Source organism: Physella acuta, unplaced genomic scaffold (assembly GCF_028476545.2).
Source record: "Physella acuta isolate Inbredline_101_S28 unplaced genomic scaffold, ASM2847654v3 ptg000061l, whole genome shotgun sequence".
Classification (NCBI taxonomy): Eukaryota; Metazoa; Mollusca; class Gastropoda; family Physidae; genus Physella; species Physella acuta.
In genome coordinates this window covers 778,896-799,862 of record NW_026731581.1, presented here as the reverse complement: position 1 = coordinate 799,862, position 20,967 = coordinate 778,896, and the positions used below count along the sequence as shown (strand labels likewise).

The 20,967-nt window shown below is 37.4% G+C and overlaps 2 protein-coding genes across 3 annotated transcripts in view; both read right to left on the bottom strand.

Moving 5' to 3' along the window:
• The window catches only part of LOC131949346 (uncharacterized), a 79,620-nt gene extending 72,724 nt beyond the window's left edge, over positions 1–6,896 (bottom strand). The window contains exon 1 of one of the 2 annotated variants that reach the window (XM_059311204.1): positions 6,771–6,896. The gene's annotated coding sequence lies outside the window, so the exon portion shown is untranslated. Of the gene's footprint in view, positions 1–6,251; positions 6,355–6,770 lie in introns of those variants that run through there. The other variant, XM_059311211.1, reaches the window with a different exon arrangement.
• A 1,604-nt stretch (positions 6,897–8,500) lies between these two features.
• Positions 8,501–15,148, bottom strand: LOC131949374 (protein pygopus). Its single transcript, XM_059311243.1, has 9 exons — positions 14,809–15,148; positions 13,143–13,225; positions 12,284–12,499; positions 12,160–12,193; positions 11,085–11,133; positions 10,732–10,837; positions 10,156–10,255; positions 9,401–9,466; positions 8,501–8,778 (listed from the first exon to the last, which is right to left on the bottom strand). The coding sequence occupies exons 1-9, from the start codon at positions 15,050–15,052 to the stop codon at positions 8,708–8,710; spliced, it is 969 nt and encodes a 322-aa protein (XP_059167226.1). The 5' UTR covers positions 15,053–15,148; the 3' UTR covers positions 8,501–8,707.
• Positions 15,149–20,967: the final 5,819 nt, after the last annotated feature.

The following is a 20,967-nucleotide window of genomic DNA, read 5'->3' as shown; positions in this document are numbered from 1 at the left end:
AAAATACCAACGACATTGCACTTAATCAATCCCCCCTAATTATGTAATTATTTTTTTTCTTAACACCAAAACAAAGTAATAAAAAATAAATTCTTTCTTCCCCGATTTACTGATTTTTTTTAAAGGGAAGTAACTGTGCAGTCAATACATTTCAGACACAATTTTAGAAATTTTATAAACCTTGATACACTTTTTAAAAATTTTATGTAATGTTCATAATTGAAAATTATTATTCTAAGTATATAAAATGAAAATTGTTTTTAAAGACTTTCAAAAGTAATTTTTTAACTCATAAATTTAGACACTGAGCACTATAATAATCTAACACTTAAATCCATTGAAGTATCCACGACAAACAAGTTTATTACAAACATGTTACATACAAAATTGAGCTTTATATATTAGATTTGGTGAGCGGGGAAAAAAACAGAAAAAAGTCACAGGAGTTACTAAATAATAATGCAATAGTGATCTCCCTAAATTTTCTCGTATATTCTTATATAACAGTAAGGGGATGACACTTTGATGCAACCCGGATATAGAAGTGTTTTATATTGATTTTTTAAAACTTACAATGTTTCGTTCTCTTTTACAGAGTACTAGGCATGCTGCCCAGCTTCGCTTAGGCTTTCGAAAACATTGAGAATTTGAATGCTTAATTAATTCGCCCGAAGGTCGGTCTACGACCTCAAGAGTTATGAAGAGGTTCCTCCGTGGACATTTTTTTTCGATTTATAGCTCATATAAGGTACCGGTCAGTCGAGGTCAGTTTTGACCCCCACATCGTAGACTTTTCGACCAACCGGCCCCCGTGTTCTGTCGCACCAAGGCAAGATCATGCCAAATTTGAAGCGCCTGCGGCGCCGGGAAGTGCCCTATCGGACACCCGACAATCTAGATCTAGATCTAGATTCCTAAAAGAATTTTTTTTTTAAGTTTAGCCCGAGCATAATAAAAAAGAATACATTAACCAAGTTGACTTGCTGTGTCTCGAACCCGCACCACCTGCGTGGTTTAATGTACACTAACATCTCCGCTATTTAGGCACCTTATAAAATACGGAGAATGAAACACGTATTTTAAAATCTTAACTTACGCGAATATGCCTATTCTTTCAAATTAATTTTTTATCCCAAATTAGCCAGTTCCAAACAAAGATTTTGTATAAAATAAATAAGTCTTGAAATAGTTTAGTCCTAATATAGAAATTTATTTTTGGAATTGATTTTAGAGAAGTTAGAGTCTAAATCTAGATCTTAGCGTCTACGTCTAGATCTAGTTATTGCGTAGATTTAGATTTAGATTTAGTCTAGATCTAGAATCTCTAGATCTAGAATCCAAATACATAAAATAAATTTTATGAGTTTAGGCCGGAAAAATTGTATTGTATACATTTCATAGTGTACGTAGATCTAAATCAAATTTGAATGAAATAGTTCATTTCTTTTCATTCTTAACACGGCAGATGACGTCATTAGTTAATGTATAAGCAATAGTGACGTCACAGTTTCATGCGTTCTTTTTCACATATATTAATGCTTTTCCGGTTGCATAAATAATACTGTTTCTCTACATTCGAATACGCCTTTAATTTTTATTTTTCTTCTTTAAGTAAAATTGTGGTTATACATTTAAAACATCTAACATATTATTTTCAACAAAAGTCCGTAAAAAGTTCTCCATATACCGCTGCCGATTCTGACGTGATGTCCGGCGAAAATTTTTTGCGGACAGAGAAAGAGAGAGAGAGAGAGAAGAGCGCACATGGCCTTTTATAAATTAGGATAGCAGCTTGTTATTTTTACACTTGCAGCGATTTGTTGTGCACTTAGTTATGCAATAGCCTTGTCTCCCAGTCAATGATTGTGAAGATGCGATGGTTCGTAGTGATTTTTCCTCAGTGCCAACTGACGACAATAAGAGCAGTTTTTCTTGAAGAATTGAAAACTCACTTCTAGCATACAGTTGTTTTAGAACACCATGTTCCGTTCTTAATTTGTAGAAACCGCCCTCGACGCTCATGACAACAGCAATCACGCTTCGCGGATCACCGTGACCAGTGTTTCTTCCAGACTTTTTTTCTCCGGGGGGGGGGGGGGGGGGGGGCTTTGCCTGAATGAAACTCTGACCGTGACCTATGTCAACATCTGGAAAACGGATGCATACATTGTCACCCAATTCACCCTCTTTAAATTTGTATTTGATGTTTTAAGCATCTTAGCACCATGAGTTTGCAAGCTAGTATGAACTGCTGACCTGTGTTCCATGATATATTGTTTGTTGTGACACAATCTGCAGGTAATGTTTCCTCCGTACCCTTCGTCTGCTTCATTGGGTATTTCACAAGTTGCATGGACATCGTTGCCACAGGATCCAAAAGAAGGAGCTGCACTACAATGTTTTTCACAAACTATACAGAATCTGTTGGCCACATTATTGTCACGCAACTGGTCTGGGCGTTCCGCCACGGCAGTAGATGTGTTAGCTGAGGATGTCGTTGCATTTGTGGCAACCTCCATTTCTTGTTCAATGTTCTCAAGATCTTCCTCAGTAATTATTTTATCCAGGGCCCTTATATGGAAACTAACATGGATTTACATTTTTTTTCTTTTGACAGCCATCTGCTATGTCTGTCTCATGGTCTGACGGCCCTTTTGGTCCATGTCGCCTTGCATATAGAATGCTATACAAACAAGAGCTGAACAATACGTTACTTTAAATGAAAACGCACCCAAAATAATGAAAATGCGATCACAACTTAGTCTAGATAGAACATTGGCCAGGACATCCCGGCCAGTGCGCGCATTGGCCGGCCAATGTACAAAATACGCTGTCAATTTTAAGCGCTTCGGACTTTGGCCAGTGCGTCCCGGCCAGTGCGCGCATTGGCAGGCCAATGTACGAAATAAGATCTTAGTGCTAAGTTCTTCGGGCTTTGGCCAAGAGAGCCGGCCAATGCGCGGATTGGCCGGCCAATCCGCGCTTTGGCCGCACTTCGGGCTTTGACCGTAACATATATATATATATATATATATATATATATATATATATATATATATATATATATATATATATATATATCGCATTGGCCGGCCAATGTACGAAATACGATCTTAGTGCTAAGTTCTTCGGGCTTTGGCCAAGAGAGCCAGCCAATGCGCGCAATGGCCGGCCAATCCGCGCTTTGGCCGCACTTCGGGCTTTGAACGTTACATATATATATATATATATATATATATATATATATATATATATATATATATATATATATATATATATATATATATATATATATATATATATATATATATATATATATATATATATATGTATATATATATATATATATGTATATATATATATATATATGTATATATATATATATATATGTATATATATATATATATATATATATATATATATATATATATATGTATATATATATATATATGTATATATATATATATATATATATATATATATATATATATATATATATATATATATATATATATATATATATATATATATATAAAACAATTTATGTCTGTGTGTTTGTCCTTTATGCATTACTACACCTCTCATCACATCGCCGTGAAACTTGCAGTGACACCGTTCATCCGATAGGCATGAAACTTTGGGAAGTTGTTGAGAATATTCCTGGGGAGGTTTCTGCGGAAAAAAAAATTCAAATTCGCCGGGGTGGCGCCCCGGCAGGGCGCGATTTGTTTTTTTTTATATACGGTATATAAAAATAAAAGTCGATTTTGGTTTGGCATCGTTCATCCGATAGCCATGAGACTTTGGGGAGTTCATTATACCACTCTAGGGAATGGTTCTGTAAAAAAAATAATTTTTAATTTCGCAAGGGCGGCGCCACGGGAGGGTCCGATTTTTCTCTATTTACGGTATATAAAAATAAATTTAAAAAATAATAAAAGTGAATTGCAATGACACCGTTTATCCGATAGGCATGAAACTTTGGGGAGTTCATTATAAAACTCTAGGAAAGGGTTCTGTAAAAAATTATTTTTAATTTCGCAAGGGCGGCGCCACGGGAGGGTGAGATTTTTCTCTATATACGGTTTATAAAAATAAGTCGATTTTGGTGTGACACCGTTATCCAGCAACCATGAGACTTTGGGGGAGTTGATTAGAACAATTTAGCGAAGGGTTCTGTAAAAAAAATCCTTTTTTTTAATTTCGCAAGGGCGGCGCCACAGGAGGCTGCGGTTTTCTCTATATAAGGTTTATAAAATTTCGGTTTCACACCGTTCATCCGTGTACCATGAAACTTTGGGGAGATGATTAGATCACTCAATGGTAGTGTTCTGCAAAAAAATATTGTTTAATATTGCAAGGGCGGCGCCCCCCGGGGGGAGCGATTTTTTTTCTCTATACACGGTATATAAAAAATAAAACTCGGATGCGGTTCATCCGAGTGCCATGAAACTTTAGGGAGTAGATGAGAATACTCCCGAGAATATTTCTGCGAAAAAGAAAACTTAAGTTTCTTACGGGCGGCGCCATATAGGGTACAACTTTCGTCAATACACGGTTTTGCGCCCAGAGTTTTAGAGCGACTAAGTTGGCACTTGGCATCCGTTAATCGAGCGTTCTGCATAGCGAGTAAGGGGTACTACTATATTCAGCGGTAAAACTACAACAGGCTTCTAAAAATAACTTTGTAACGCGAGGAAATCCTTCTGTACAGTTTTGTCACCTTGCGAAAGATGAAAAAATAACTTTTTGAATATGAGGAGCCTACTGTCGAGTTTCGTCACTTTACGAATGATGCAATAAGCATCTATTATTAGACAATCCAGTCAGAAATTGAGATCAAGCATCTAATAATAGACCATTAGTAACGCTAGCATATTGCATCAGTCACACTGATATTTAAAACACGTCAAATAATTTTTGTACGTGTTAAAGAAAAAAATCCTGTTCATTTGTGTCACTGAAACCTCCCCAGGAATATTCTCAACAACTTCCCAAAGTTACATGGTGATGTGATGGGAGGTGTAGTAATGCATAAAGGACAGACACACAAACATACATTGCTTTATATATATATATATATATATATATATATATATATATATATATATATATATATATATATATATATATATATATATATGGCTACAGGACATTACCCCCCTGGATATTTCCCCCCCGGACATTTCCCCCCCGTATTTACCCCCCGGAGCAATTACCCCCCTGTCAATTACCCCCCCCCCCCTGTCAATTACCCCCCCGGGGAATTACCCCCCCCCCTATCAAGTTAAAATCCTAACTCTAACTAGAATTTTTCTTCCTATATACTACTTTAATCCAAACCTTAAGAAAAAAGACCAAAACCTAAGCATCCACCTTAGCCTAAAACTTCACTCAAAACCAAAACCAAAGCTAGACACAACCCTAACCCTAAAACTAGCTCTAACCCTAACCCTAGCCCTAAACCTAGCCCTAACCCTAACCTTAACCTTAACCCTAGCCCTAAAACCTAACCCTAGCCCTAAACCTAAACCTAGCCCTAACCTTAACCCTAGCCCTAAAACCTAACCCTAACCCTAGCCCTAAACCTAACCCTAACCTTAACCTTAACCCTAGCCCTAAAACCTAACCCTAACCCAAACCGTAGCCCTAGCCCTAGTCCTAGCCCTAGCCCTAGCCCTAACCCTAGCCCTAACCCTAACCCTACCTCTAACCCTGTCCGGGGGGGGGGGGTAATGTCCTACTGGGTGGGGGGTAATTGACAGGGGGGTAATTGACAGGGGGGTAATTACTATGGGGGGTAATGTCGTGGGGGGGGGGGGGAAATATCCGGGGGGTAATTGACAGGGGGGAAATGCCCTGTTCCCATATATATATATATATATATAGACAGACAGACCGACCGACCGACCGACCGACCGACAGACAGACAGACAGACAGACAGACAGACAGACAGACAGACAGACAGACAGACAGACAGACAGACAGACAGACAGACAGACAGACAGACAGACAGACAGACAGACAGACAGACAGACAGACAGACAGACAGACAGACAGACAGACAGACAGACAGACAGACAGACAGACAGACAGATAGATAGATAGATAGATAGATAGATAGATAGATAGATAGATAGATAGATAGATAGATAGATAGATAGATAGATAGATAGATAGATAGATAGATAGATAGATAGATAGATAGATAGATAGATAGATAGATATAATGATGGAAAAATTTTTTAACCCCCAATGAGACGATCCTGACTATGCCACTGTAAGCCGGTATCTACGCTGTTTACGTCACATCACACAGAAGGTGGATTTACCGCCGGTCTTCCTCATTAAAGTTCGGCCAATGCATTATCTTGTATGTAGTTATATTGAATTAAATTAGTTTCCTCTCAGATTGCATCAAAACAAAAACTAGTAAGCGTGTTCATGATAATCAAAATTCTAAACAAATAGATCCTAGATCTATATCAAATGATAAATACTAGTCTAAACTTTAAAAATCTACTTTTTATAAAAGATTACCAATAGTCTAAATTACTCTAAATAAATAGACGTCTAGATCTTGAGTGTAGATCTCGATCCTATCCTATTAGATTAGATTTAGAAGATCAATAGTTTAAAATCTAAATAAATTAAATAGAAATATCTAATCTAGACTAGATCACTATCACTATTTGACTATATGATGTAAAAAGTTATTAAACCCATTATAAGTTGTTCTATGAACTCAACAGTTATCTGTATTACTTACATTGACCGTTCTCAAATTATATGCACGATAAAACCAGCTCTTGTGTTGCCCTTTGTAGAATCTAGTCTACTTTACGAATGATTTGAACAAGAGGTTAAACCTCTTGGATAGTAGATTTACCGGAAGATGATTGACGTCATCACAAAGTAATTCATGTTTTAGAAAACAATACATCATTTTTTAGAGCGCTTATTTCGGTGCAACAAACAAGTCAGTCATTTTAGAAATAATTTAACAAAAAACGTGTGTTATAACAAGCTTTTATATATGTACTTAAAAGAAGCATGAAAATATTTTCTTCCAATATATTATAATGTTCCTCTTTTAAAATAACTATTAAAAGTGTTGTTCGATATTTGATTATTAATATTATGTACCACATGAAATCTCCAACACATTATAGCGACAAATGCCTTATTAAAGAAAGACAATTCGTTTTATTTTATTTAATGTATTTTCAGTGCATTTAAATTCTTATTAATATAAATGTTTTGAATTTTTTTTAAGTTTATTTAATGTCCGCCAAGCTGCGCCTTTGAACGACCACCCTGCTCCTCTTACACTAGCCTGTAAATTTATAAACCACTGCAACTAGCGGACCTAACATTGTAAGAGGGTGATGTTAACATAGCATCACAGGGCGTAGGGCGGTGTTAAAGTTCACCGCTCAGGGCTGTAGAGTTCTTGGATGAACTACAACGACCACCAACGACTGAAGAATAGACTTGGATGAACTACAACGACTACCAACGACTGAAGAATAGACTTGACTTGGATGAACTACAACGACCACCAACGACTGAAGAATAGACTTGGATGAACTACAACGACCACCAACGACTGAAGAATATACTTGGATGAACTACAACGACCACCAACGACTGAAGAATAGACTTGGATGAACTACAACGACCACCAACGACTGAAGAATAGACTTGGATGAACAAAAACGACCACCAACGACTGAAGAATAGACTTGGATGAACAACAACGACCATCAACGACTGAAGAATAGACAACGCCATGCCCTCCAGGTATTACAAGAAAAATTATGACTATGTTGTAATACAACTTCAAATATCGACACCCCCAACCCCCCCCCCCCCCTCCTCCCGAAACGCCGGCCCTATGTAAATGACCATTATTTTCGCAACTGATTCTTGATGTATTTCAGCTTGAGGCAGGGGATAGCTGACACCTTCTTATATTGAGGGTTATGTGACATCATCTTAACTTAGTGTTTTTTTTAAATTACCAAGAGTTAGCTGTCATTTCGGGGATGTATCGGGAGGAGTTCTAGCCGGTCTGCGCAGTGCATGCCAAACCAACCTTTTCTTCTATTCCTCCTTACTCCATCAACGGAAAAGTGTCATGTCGCTTTCTGTAGACGTGTGTTGCTGATGGTGTCTTGCCAGCAGATCCTGAGTATTTGTCTTGACAGCTGTTTATAAAAGTCTGGACTGTATCTGGACTATATCAAGTGTGGTCTGTGTCGTTCTCAAGTCTCTGCCTCAAGGAAAGGTCACTGGAAGCCCAGATGTTCTGTTGCTATACGAGGGCTGCTCTTGCTTTGACATCTATTCCGTCTCGGTGGACAACAATACTACTTAAGTAGGTGCTTACTCAACAGCTATTGATAAACTTTCGTTACTGGAGGATTATCTGACATACTTGGAGATGCCGGTCTATACAATATTTCTTTGTTGTAAAAATCAAAGTAACAATGTGTGTTTCATGTAATTGTATCTTTTATTGGGTGAACTTTTACTTAAAACCTGAATTAGTTAAAGACTGTACTCGTTGCGACCAAGTAGAAACATGAGATGTTATCGCTTTTTCATGTCCCTTTTTAACGCATTTGCACTGCATCGTGTAGGTGGCTTCTTCTCAGTCGTTTCTTCATGTAAACGTATTCAAATATTTCCCGTGGGAGGTTGTTAGAACAACCCACCAGTGTTTGTCCCAGTAAACAAAGTGTTGCCACCTGTAGAAAGGCCTGTGTTTGTACCTAGAGAAAATAACAAATCTTAGCTGCCTTAATAGGTTGAGCTTATCTACAAACATTTTCACATTCTTGACCCAAAGTTATTTACACTCTGATAGAGCCATTCATGTTTACATAGGATATGCTATCTAGTAGCCATACATGTTTACATAGGATAGGTTATATAGTAGCCCATAAATGTCTACATAGGATAGGCTATCTAGTAGCCATACATGTCTACATAGGATAGGCTATAGAGTAGCCATACATGTCTACATAGGATAGGCTATAGAGTAGCCATAAATGTCTACATAGGATAGGCTATCTAGTAGCCATACATGTCTACATAGGATAGGCTATAGAGTAGCCATACATGTCTACATAGGATAGGCTATAGAGTAGCCATACATGTCTACATAGGATAGGCTATAGAGTAGCCATACATGTCTACATAGGATAGGCTATAAAATAGCCCATAAATGTCTACATAGGATAGGCTATAGAGTAGCCATACATGTCTACATAGGATAGGCTATAGAGTAAGCCATACATGTCTACATAGGATAGACTATAGAGTAGCCATACATGTCTAAATAGGATAGGCTATAAAGTAGCCCATAAATGTCTGCATAGGATACAAACGTACCTGTTCCAGATGGGTAGGTGGATCCTCCTAACCCAGCAATAGCAGTTCCACTATAAGGTCCTGGAACTGCAAGAGAAATATCAGACAGGTGAGGATCAAACCTAAGTACCAGCTTCTGGTTTACTGTCACGGCAAGATGGAACTCAATTAGGTAGCAACATTTGTCATACAATTCCGGCTCTTGTTGAAAACTATTGGTTAGTTACACACAAAAGCTTTAGTAGCCCACAACAGCTTTTGTTGCCCACTAAATGTCTAGTTGCCCACTACTCAAAATATGCATCAAAAGTTTTAGTTGCCCAATAATTGTCTAGTTGCCCACTACTCAACTTAGGAATCAAAAGTTTTAGTTGCCCATTATTCAACTTTTACATAAACAGGTCTAGTTGCCAATATTCAACCATCAACTTGACTTAATATCTAGCTATCAATCAAAAGTCTCAATTCTCAACAAATCAATGATAGGGCTTCCTATTCTAAACTCAACTCACCAATGATAGGACTTCTAAACTCACAAGTGTAATTGTTTCCTATTCTTAACTCACCAGTGTTAGTGTTTCCTATTCTTAACTCACCAGTGTTAGTGTTTCCTATTCTTAACTCACCAGTGTTAGTGCTTTCTATTCTAAACTCACCAGTGTTAGTGTTTCCTATTCTTAACTCACCAGTGTTAGTGTTTCCTATTCTTAACTCACCAGTGTTAGTGCTTTCTATTCTAAACTCACCAGTGTTAGTGTTTCCTACTCTAAACTCACCAGTAGTAGTGCTTCCTATTCTTTCAGTGGCGGGGAGGGAATCTTTACTAATGGTACAGCACGTTGTAGTTGGCCTTTGGGCTAGCGCGTCCAGGCAGATCTGTTGTATAATGATAGGATTGTAGTACACCTCGTTAAGGCCTCAAAGGTATGTCAATGATGCATGCTTTGTTTGAAAAGCTTAAGTGTGTGTGTGTGTGTGTGTGTGTGCGTGCGTGCGTGCGTGCGTGCGTGTGTGTAATGACGGAATTTGAAGATCAGCTAAATTCTTCATGTGAAACATTAACTCAATTCTGAAAGAAAACAATGATGTAAGAAGAAACAATACGATATAAGAATCAGGGTTCAATTAAAGAAACTATAAGACAGAAGAATGGAGAGAGCGTATGACTGATATCCTGAAAATGGCTAGAGTGCATCCAAGCTTGTTAGCATCCAGCTCTGAAGGATACTTTCATTATGTTTGGGAAAGTAAAGACATCTGGGGTGCTGACCACACTTAGAAAGCATATGGACTCTACTTCAACTGCGCCATGGAACACAAGGTTCGAGAGTGAAATAGAAAGAGATACTCACAACAATGCCGTGGCCGTTCAGATCAACTTCAGCAACATTTCTGATCACACTGGAATAGCTGGTTCCACCTTGGTTAATGATGATTGGATCCTGGATGTATCCGGCGCTGGTGATTAAGTGCATCTTTTAACTTTGTAGCTTAGCACACTCATTTTTATTAAAGACATAAATGTACTTTTCAGTTTAACACAATCATTTTTATTAAAGACATAAATGTACTTTTCAGTTTAACACAATCATTTTTATTAAAAGTATAACTGTAATTTTTTACTACAAGAGTGTTAATGAAATGTTTTACTATGTAATAGCGGTATGATGTGTGAGTTCTGCGGTTAGAAAAAAGCGAGACTTACGGGGTCATCTGTCCAAACATGTTGTTTCCATATTGTTGAAATGGTCCACCTGGCGTCAAATTAGAATGTTTTTGATTGGTTTAGAGTGGTTAAATGTGAATGTTAACAATTTTGTGATAGCTTGGTTTAGAGTGGTCTAATGTGAATGTTAAGGGGATATGCGCAGTTTTTTCCCCTATTTTTTACAATTTAAGATCTAAAGCCTTTTGAATACTATTACCAATTTTTTGCACATGAAAGTAAGTATTAAACAGCAAAAAAAATAATTTTGAAAGCAATTTTGGTTGTTATGGAAAACCCTAAAAACCTCCGCCATTTTGAATTTTTCGGTACTTTAAAAAATGCTAAGGCTTTTTTATTTATGCACTTAAAGCAATCAAATTTAAACTGCTTATATTTCAGTATATATTAAAACTTTGTCACGACAACATTTAGAAATAGCTACTAGTAAGAATTTCACAAAGTCTAAAAAATCGTACCCTTTTTAGTATTCAAAGTTTCAAAATTTGCATATTAATTACCAAATACTTTTTTTCTATGAAAGCCATCACAATTCCCTCGTGACAAAAGTTGTATTTTTGCATGAAGAACAATTACTGAAGATATAGTGGGCATTGCTTGATAAATAAAAAAAGGAGGAGGGTTTTTAGTGTGTAAACTGTAAAGCCGATTGTAAACTTTGGGTGTTTCCGAGATGATGGAAATTAAGATTATCAAATACATGAGAAATATAGCTTTCCAATGATGCCAAATTCAATATGATTACGGATATAAAGAACTTGTAAGATTGGGAAAAATAGATTTTTTTTAATTAATAGGGTCATAAAAATGGTATTTTAAACACAACATTTTTTTCTGATAAAAATTATTATTTTGTTAATACAAAAATGGACAAAGTATCTAAAAATGCAATAAACCCATCCTGACGAAAAACAAGAAATTTTGTAATTTTTTTACGGCGCATATCCCCTTAACACTTCTGTGATTGCTTGGTTTAGAGTTGTCAAATGAGAATGTTAACAATGGTGTCAGTTTTGTATGAAATGGGACATGTTGAGAACGTTTTAAAACTTACCTCTTGGAGCCCCGGCGCTAACGAGATCCTCGTTCTGCAGCAAAGAGATTTAAAAAAAAATTACGTAAAAAACCTTAAAGTATATTATTGTATCAAAATTCTACAACAGTCCTGAAGAGTGTACCTGGAGGATTCCACCTAGCCCAGCACATTGGCCGTCAGTACGTCCGTAACGTGTTACAGCCAGGAAAAAGTTGCCATGGAGCGAGCTGGTTCCTGTAGGACTGGAAACACCCACGGAGGCCGCGGGTAGGTAGACGGCGCTGATCCTCCAGTCTTGTCTCTGGAGTTCTCTTGGTGTTCCAAATTGAAAAGCGGGGTTTTGGCCAGGGAAGCTACCCTGTTATTGATCAATGTAATAAAGGGTGGTCAATTTTATTTTTATAACAAAGCCTAGTTAACTTTATTTTTACTTGTGAACTTTATTTTCAAGCTAGTTCATTATTTAACAAAGGCTAGTTAACTTTATTTGTACAACATAGGCTATTCAACTTTATTTGCACAACATTATTTTCAAGCCAGTTCATTATTTAACAAAGATCAGTGGCGTAGCGAGGTCGGGTGTCACCCGTTGCGGCAGTTAATGGTGTCACCCCCCCCCCCCCCCCCCCCCGAGGCATAGCGACCCATCCCGGGGACAAACTTTCAAATTTTCGATTTGCACCTCCCTCAAATTTTCAATTTACCCCCCCCCCCCCTCAAACTTTCGATTTGCACCGTCCTCAAGTTTTTCTCTATATATTTTGCTATTTTTTGCCTTGGTGTCACCCCCTTAAATGGTGTCACCCCGTTCGGTCCGCACCCCCCGTTCCCCCTCGCTACGCCTCTGACAAAGATATGTCAATTTTATTTTCACGCTAAGCTATTATTCAAATAATCGTTCCACTATTATACTTTCTTTGATAGTTTATCAAATTTAGGCTAAAAAAAGTAATTTCAGATATCTAACATAATTATCTAATTAAAACAAGACGTTTTCCTACAGATTCTGGTCTGATGGTCACTCTAAACTGATCGTATGCCTCGTTGTTTCCAATGCAAGTAAGAATTTGTGGAGGTTGAAAAGCTGTGGACAAAAATTTCAACACCTAAATAAAAAGTTGAATCAAATGCTCAAACAGTTTTCATTTTGATCAACAGGATACAATAGAAGGCGTCGGGTATTTATTCCGCAATAAACATTGTTGAAATAGTCGATAACTTCTACTATCACCGATATCAAAGTTGGTTAAAATCACGCTTAATTTCGCTTGACTGCTACTACAGCAGATATCAAAGTTTGTTAAAAGTACAAGGAAAGTGTGCATATCAAGGTTTGTTAAAAGCAAATTGTTTGCCAATTACTGTCGAAATAAAATTCTGTGAAATTTTAGGGAGCATGTCCAAGTTGAAGTAAATACCAAGACATGAATTCCTTTAATATCGAAGTAATTTAATGAAGTGGAGGAAATTTATGAATTAGGCTATAAGATTTAAAATAAAAATAACGTTTATCCACTGCTCTAAAACTGAGTGTGTATTTGGAGAGCTTTAGTGCAAATTCTCATCAATTTAAAAAAAATAATGAGCATGTAGTTAATAACAATAAAGGACTTAAACAATATCAACATAAGGAGGTTTATTTACACCCGTCTCCATTTTAAATAGGATCAGTTCTACTTTTTCCGCTCTTTGGAAAAATGTGTTTTGTTTTATTTATTTTATTTGTGTCATTTTTTTCAAGTTTGACAAAAAAAATCGAGAAAGTCCGAATTTTTCCAGAAAAACCTAATGGTGTACAACTAGTAATAACTTTGATGATCTATTTGGCAAAGTTGCTAGTTTTAAAGCTAAATTATTTTTTATTATTTAATTTAATATTTAATTTAGTTTTTACTGTTTTAAAAAAAGGGTACGTGTATTTTTACAAGCTTTTATTTAACTCACTTCCTCTGTCTGTCGTAAGTCGTCAGTCGTCAGTCTAGATAGAAACGCTGGAATGAAAATTCGGACAGTTCTACTTGACCGATACGATTCACATTTGACACGTGGGTCAAGACATGAAGACAATGCAATCTGAAACTAAATTTGACTTAATTGGATGCCTAATTAATTTTTTATGAATTAATAAAAATTTGGACCGAATTAGTAGGCATGTCTAGCCAACCACACCACACGCGTCATCACCTTCAATAGCTGCGCCATCACGTAATGGCTGCGTTCAAAAACCATTGCGCGCCTACTGAACGTGATGTTCAGTAGGCGCGCAATGGTTTTTAGTCATGTAACTCTATTGTAAATAAAACATGTAAAGTACTGAAAAAAAAATTCATAAAAAACGTTTTAATAACAAGCTTTTATGTAATGATGCACTAAAAAGTAGAAAATAAATTATAGACTACTATTTAATTAACTATAAAGAAAAGCGTGGGTGTCTTCCTTAACATTAGTAAAGGTATCCAATAGATACTAAAGTGACCCACGCTTTTCTTTATAGTTATTTAAATAGTAGTCTATAATTTATTTTCTACTTTTTAGTGCATCATTACATAAAAGCTTGTTATTAAAACGTTTTTTATGAATTTTTTTTTATAACTTCGGTTTCGTTTTGACGAAGTTAAAAATAATTTGCCTCTATAAGATTTGCAATGAACGACGATAAAGCCTTACCTTGAGGAAATCCTTGTCCGCCAAAAAGGGGATTAAATCCACCAGGAAATCCCGGAAGCCCTCCAACACCACCTAAACCTCCGAATCCTGGAGGAGCTCCAGCCCCACCAAGGCCACCAAATGGACTTTGGCCACCAAATTGGCCGCCAAATGGACTTTGGTTACCAAAGTTGCTTCCAAACTGAGCAGTTGAGCTAGAGACGTAGGTAGCGACCAGCAGAAGAACGATCTTATAGTGAGCCATGGTGATTTGAGTTTATGCTGGTGGTTTTCTTGTCGTGTGTGCTGCTTGCGGTGCAACACTCTTCTGTCGTTCTTGGTTCGTCTCGGCGGCTTTTCTTTATAAAGCTGGGCAAGATGAGACTAACAGGAGCGTCATGGGATTGACTGGCCCATTTCTCCTACATGGCCTCAGGTCATCTCGCGTACTAACGGGACAGGAAGCTTATTTTAATAGAGGATCGGCCGGCCAGACGTCATTTGTAGCCTCATTTCTTCATTACAGCTGTATAGGATTCTATTTATTGTATGAAAATACTTCTCCTTTAAAAAAATAATAGTATATCCCTACAGTCTCTCTCTTTATATGTATATATATATATATATATATATATATATATATATATATATATATATATATATATATATATATATATATATATATATATACATAAATGCGTGTAATATATATACCAGATCCTCCCCCTCCCGAACGAAATGAAATTTATGCAGAAAATATATACTTTTAACAGTGTCCGCCCCCCCCCCCCCCCCCGAGAAAGTCTACCGATTTTACCCTGCGTTCAATGGGATGGAAGATAAGCCTTATGAGAACCAAAGGATAGAAGCGTACGATGCAAGTTATTCTAACCGATATCCAAGCAAGTTAGTCGGCGTTTGTCGTGTTGAGGCCTGACTGCCTAATGGGAGACACCTCCTGGGCCGTTGATTTCCATAAAGAAAAAATAAAATAAAAATTAACAGCTTCTAAAGTGGATTGAATAATATTATTTGATTACTAATTTTACTATTCTGCCAAAATATGTCTATGTTTTTATATGAATAAATATCATTTCATTTTTAAAGCTATTTATTTTAAATAACAAATCCAATTTATTTACCTAGTTCTAATCAAATATCAAATTATAGAACTAAAAATAGTGGCTCTTTAAAAACTGGGAAATTTTGTTGTAACTTTTGGCTCTAGCGTATCAAAAGGTTGCCGACCCCTGGGCTAGGAGAATGACGGTGAGTTAGGTGTGGGTCAGTACAGTGTTGGATTTTTTTTCAGATTGCTGTTCATGTGTCGTAAGGTCTATTTATGGTGGTCGGCGCTGTTATTTTAATGTAGTGAATTCTTATTAATTAAACTATATCTCTCTTAGAACCCTTTAAAAAACCATAAAGATTACAATTGCGCCAATTTTTTTGACACTCCTTATACACTCCTTAAAGAAAGATAATGATGCAGTCAGCTGCTTATTCATTTTGCTTTATTTGCTTTAAGGGGATATGCAAGTGTAGCACTATAGTATAACAAACCATTGGCCTTCCCCACCGTGCTCCTCCACCATTTGCCTTCCCCGCCGTGCCCCTCCACCATTTGCCTTCCCCGCCGTGCCCCTCCACCATTTGCCTTCCCCGCCGTGCCCCTCCACCATTTGCCTTCCCCGCCGTGCCCCTCCACCATTTGCCTTCCCCGCCGTGCCCCTCCACCATTTGCCTTCCCCGCCGTGCCCCTCCACCATTTGCCTTCCCCGCCGTGCCCCTCCACCATTTGCCTTCCCCGCCGTGCCCCTCCACCATTTGCCTTCCCCGCCGTGCTCCTCCACCATTTGCCTTCCCCGCCGTGCCCCTCCACCATTTGCCTTCCCCGCCGTGCCCCTCCACCATTTGCCTTCCCCGCCGTGCTCCTCCACGTCTCCCTTCTCCTACCTTTTCGTTTTCCCTCATCAGAAAAATAGCTTATGGTTGGAGCGTGGGGGGAAGGCTAACGTCTTTGGTCGAAATAAATTTTAAGAGCTAAGAAAAAAATATAACACCTCTTTCTATATTTAAAATTACACAGTAACTTGTTTACTAGAAAATAAGTATATTGTACAGAAAAGAGCAGACTTTGATTTCTTGATTCATAATAAGCCCTAATACTACAATTTCCATATACGTAAGGCCTTTAGACCCATTAAACGAGGTACAACGTACAACATGACGACTTCTACTGCTTTGTTACTTTGTTCAACATATGTGATCATTTTAAACTGTCCTATACTAGTTTCGAAATTGTTCTAAAAACAAATAAGCTTGCACCTTCTGCGAACTACAATCTAAATTCTAAACCAATGGTTCTTAACCTTTTTGGAGTTACTGAACTATATCCTAATATATAAAAGGCCATGTGCGCTCTTCTCTCTCTCTCTGTCCGCAAAATATTTTCGCCGGACATCACATCAGAATCGGCAGCGATATATGGATACCTTTATACGGACTTTTGTTGAAAATAATATGTTAGATGTTTTAAATGTATAACCACAATTTTATTTAAAGAAGAAAAATAAAAAATAAAGGCGTATTCGAATGTAGAGAAACAGTATTATTTATGCAACCGGAAAAGTGTTTAAACTTGGGACAAGAACGCATTTAACAATGACGTCGCTTATTGTTTACACTTAAAAAAGAGCACGAAACTGATGACGTCATCTTCCGAGTTTAGAATAAAAAGAAATGAACTATTTCATTCAAATATGATTTAGAGCTATGTAGGCCTACGCTATGAAATGTATACAATACGATTTTCTCGGCCTAAACTTAAAAAAATTATTTTATCTATTTGGATTCTAGATCTAGAGATTCTAGATCTAGATATTGATCTAGATCTAGATATTCTAGATCATCTAGATCTGGAGATTCTAGATCATATAGATCTAGAGATTCTAGATCTAGATCTAGATCAGGGGTCTCCAAACTTTTCAGCCCGAGGGCCACATTAACTATCAAATATCAGTTCGGGGGCCAGGGTTTTTTCCAGGCATCTTTTCGGGGTGGTAGAGTCCCCCCCACCCCCCCCCCCCCCACCCCCCGAAGAATGGCTATCTCCCCCACCTTCCCCCACGAAATTTAATTTATGTAGAAATATATACAAATTTCAAGTGTCGTCGTCCACCCCCTCCCCCCCCCCCGGAGAAAAATGTCTGAAAGAAACACTCTCGGGGGCCGACAACACACACCTGTTTCAAGTCTGTTCTCAAATTGTTCTTCACGTATTTCACTCTTGAAAATGTACGTTCACACAGGTATGTTGTTCCGAAATTTGAAGGTACTTTGATGCAAAAGTTTTAGGAAAGTCTTCCGTTTAAAAAACCACCCTTCCTTCTTTGAACTAGTCTCTATGGAGGTCATTTGCTTGTAATTCAATGACCTCCAACTGCAGTTCATTTTGGCAACTGGCCACATTGGCTTAAAGAGGGCTTTGAAATAGTCTCACTTCTTCTGCCTTTGAATCCAAGTCAGAAAACCGCTACTAAAACTGCAGCTGGAGGTCTTTGATGATCTTGCATGGAATTTCATGGAAATGACCTGGGGCACAGCTGTTGCTTCAGATTTGATGACCTTGCACTGCTGAAAGTGCGTCCAGTTGTTGGCCTGTACTTGTCCCGAAACCATGACAAGTTTGGACCAGAAGGCCTTTAGGTGGGTGTATAGATCAGAAACTAGATGTCCCGCTCTTGTAGTCTTATGTTCAGAAAATTTAAATGACGTGTTATGTTTGCAGCAGAGGCCAATTTTTATACTTTCCATCAGACATTAGTGGCAGCGGCTTGCTTTATTTTCCAGGTCACCTATTTCATTTCTTAACTTAAATACCCTGCTCAGAACTTTCTCACAACCTAGTCATCTTACTGGTAAATCTTGCGATTCTGTGTTTGTATCTTTTAACATGTCTCTGAACTATATATGGTTGAGCCCACAGGATTCACTACACTGCATATGTCCATATATTAAAGCACACAAAGCTTGCTGGTGAAAAATACAGTGCAGGAACATTGGTTGTAGAATGTTGTTCTCATTACACATCTGCTCCGCTTGTCCAACCAAGCCTTTCTTTATTCCCATTTACTCCATCAGCAGTCAGGTAACTGAGGTTAGTCCAGTCCAAGTTATAATCAGCAAATGTTTTTTTTAACTCATTGAATATATCCTCTCCGGTAACAGTGTCATAAAAGCCAGCTCTTGTCTTATGTTTATGTCTTCATCCACACCCCTAATAAACACAAGCAGTCAAGAGGTGGAGCAGCTGTCCAGCGACTCATCCATTGCAATTGAAAAATTACGAAACTTGCTTTCATTTTTCGCTATTTGAGTTACAATGTTTTCATCGATGTCTGCAACACGGTAGGCAACGGTAGTTGCACCCAAAGCTACATTTTCAAATTGTTATGAATTTTCTGGGCAAAGTTCCTCAGCCACCACCAACAAACATTTTTTTTTCCGTGGACAAAAAGATCTCCGCGGGCCGGATGAGAGGACCTTGCGGGCCGCATCCGGCCCGCGGGCCGTAGTTTGGAGACCCCTGATCTAGATGATCTATAAGCTAAATTTGGCAGGATTTTGCCTTGGGGCGACAGAACACGGGGGCCGGTTGGCCGAGAAGTCTACGATGAGGGGGTTAAAACTGACCTCGACTGACCGGTGCCTTATATGAGCTATAAATCGAAAAAAAATGTCCACGTAGGAACCTCTTCATAACTCCTGAGGTCGTAGACCGACCCTCGGGCAAATTAATTAAGCATTCAAATTCTCAATGTTTTCGAAAGCCTAAGCGAAGCTGGGCAGCATGCCTAGTTCAATTATAAACGGGGAGATAACAAGAGTAAATACAAGCGATCGCGCGATCAGCTCGCCATAGAGAGTGAATTTTTGTCAAAGTGGACGCCGAAGAATGCCATTGTCTGCAAACTAGTAATCGGGTTTGAAAACAAATATTCTTAATTGAAGCCTATGTAGATCTAGTGTCAACTTCATTTAGAACGAATTACTAAAAGGTGGAAAATAAAGCAAATATAAAAACATTTAAAAGAACAAGCTTTTTTTAACATAAGTTTTAGTCTCACATGAGGTTTCTTACATTTTTTAAAGAGACTAAAGCATTTATTAAAGAATAAAAACTTGTTATTATAAGGCAAAAGCAAGTGATGTTATTTACTATCTTCCCTAACCACCACATTTTCGTTGCTCTTATTTCGTTCTCCATTGTCTGTAACCAACTAGCTCCAAGCCATAGAGTAAAAAATACCTCACATATAGCTATAGATCATGATTGAATAATTTAAGACAATTCATTTGAATTTCACATTGATTTAGGAAGTTAAAATCATTTCATCGCTGCTGAATCTGATCAGAACGTCATGGGCGGTGCCACTATCATTTAACGTGTTATTACTGTTTCTTCAACCAGTAGGCCTACAAATTTTGTCTGCATTTGTTGTTGAACTCTAAAGAGTTATTGATTAGGCCTCACTCACTATGTTTAATTTGAATGAGTTATTGAGCCATCACAGCAAATGATTTTATTCCGTGTAAACCAATTTCAATATTTCCTTTGGTGTTATTATTATTATTCCCCCAATCCAAGCCAATAGGAATCATGTGTTTAACGATCATTGAATAAGCCAACGACATGTATGCTATTATTATATTGTGTAAACTGTATATAGGCCTACACAAATTAAAACGCTTAAATAACAATCTTTTATGTAATTATGCACTAAAAAGTGGAAATAAATGATTATAATCATGCACCAATATTTAAATAACATAGTGAGAACCGTTGGTTCGTTAAATGTGGTGAAAATTTCGCTCGACAATTTCGACCCATGACCAAACACGACATAATTGAACTCGGAGTGATCTCCCCAAAACTTTCTCGAATATTCTTATAAAACTTGGAATATAGACATGATTTTTAATTACATAAACTTTTAAAAATAGAATAGAATCTCATAGATTATTAGTACTTTATAAATTTACATGCGTTTTTTGAGAAATCGAAAATAGTGTAAATTAGTACTTCCGGACAATGGAAATTACTCAAAATTTAACAGAAGGTAGAAAATTAGATATTTTACTTAAATGTGAACTTTCATTTATCTATCTGAAATAGTA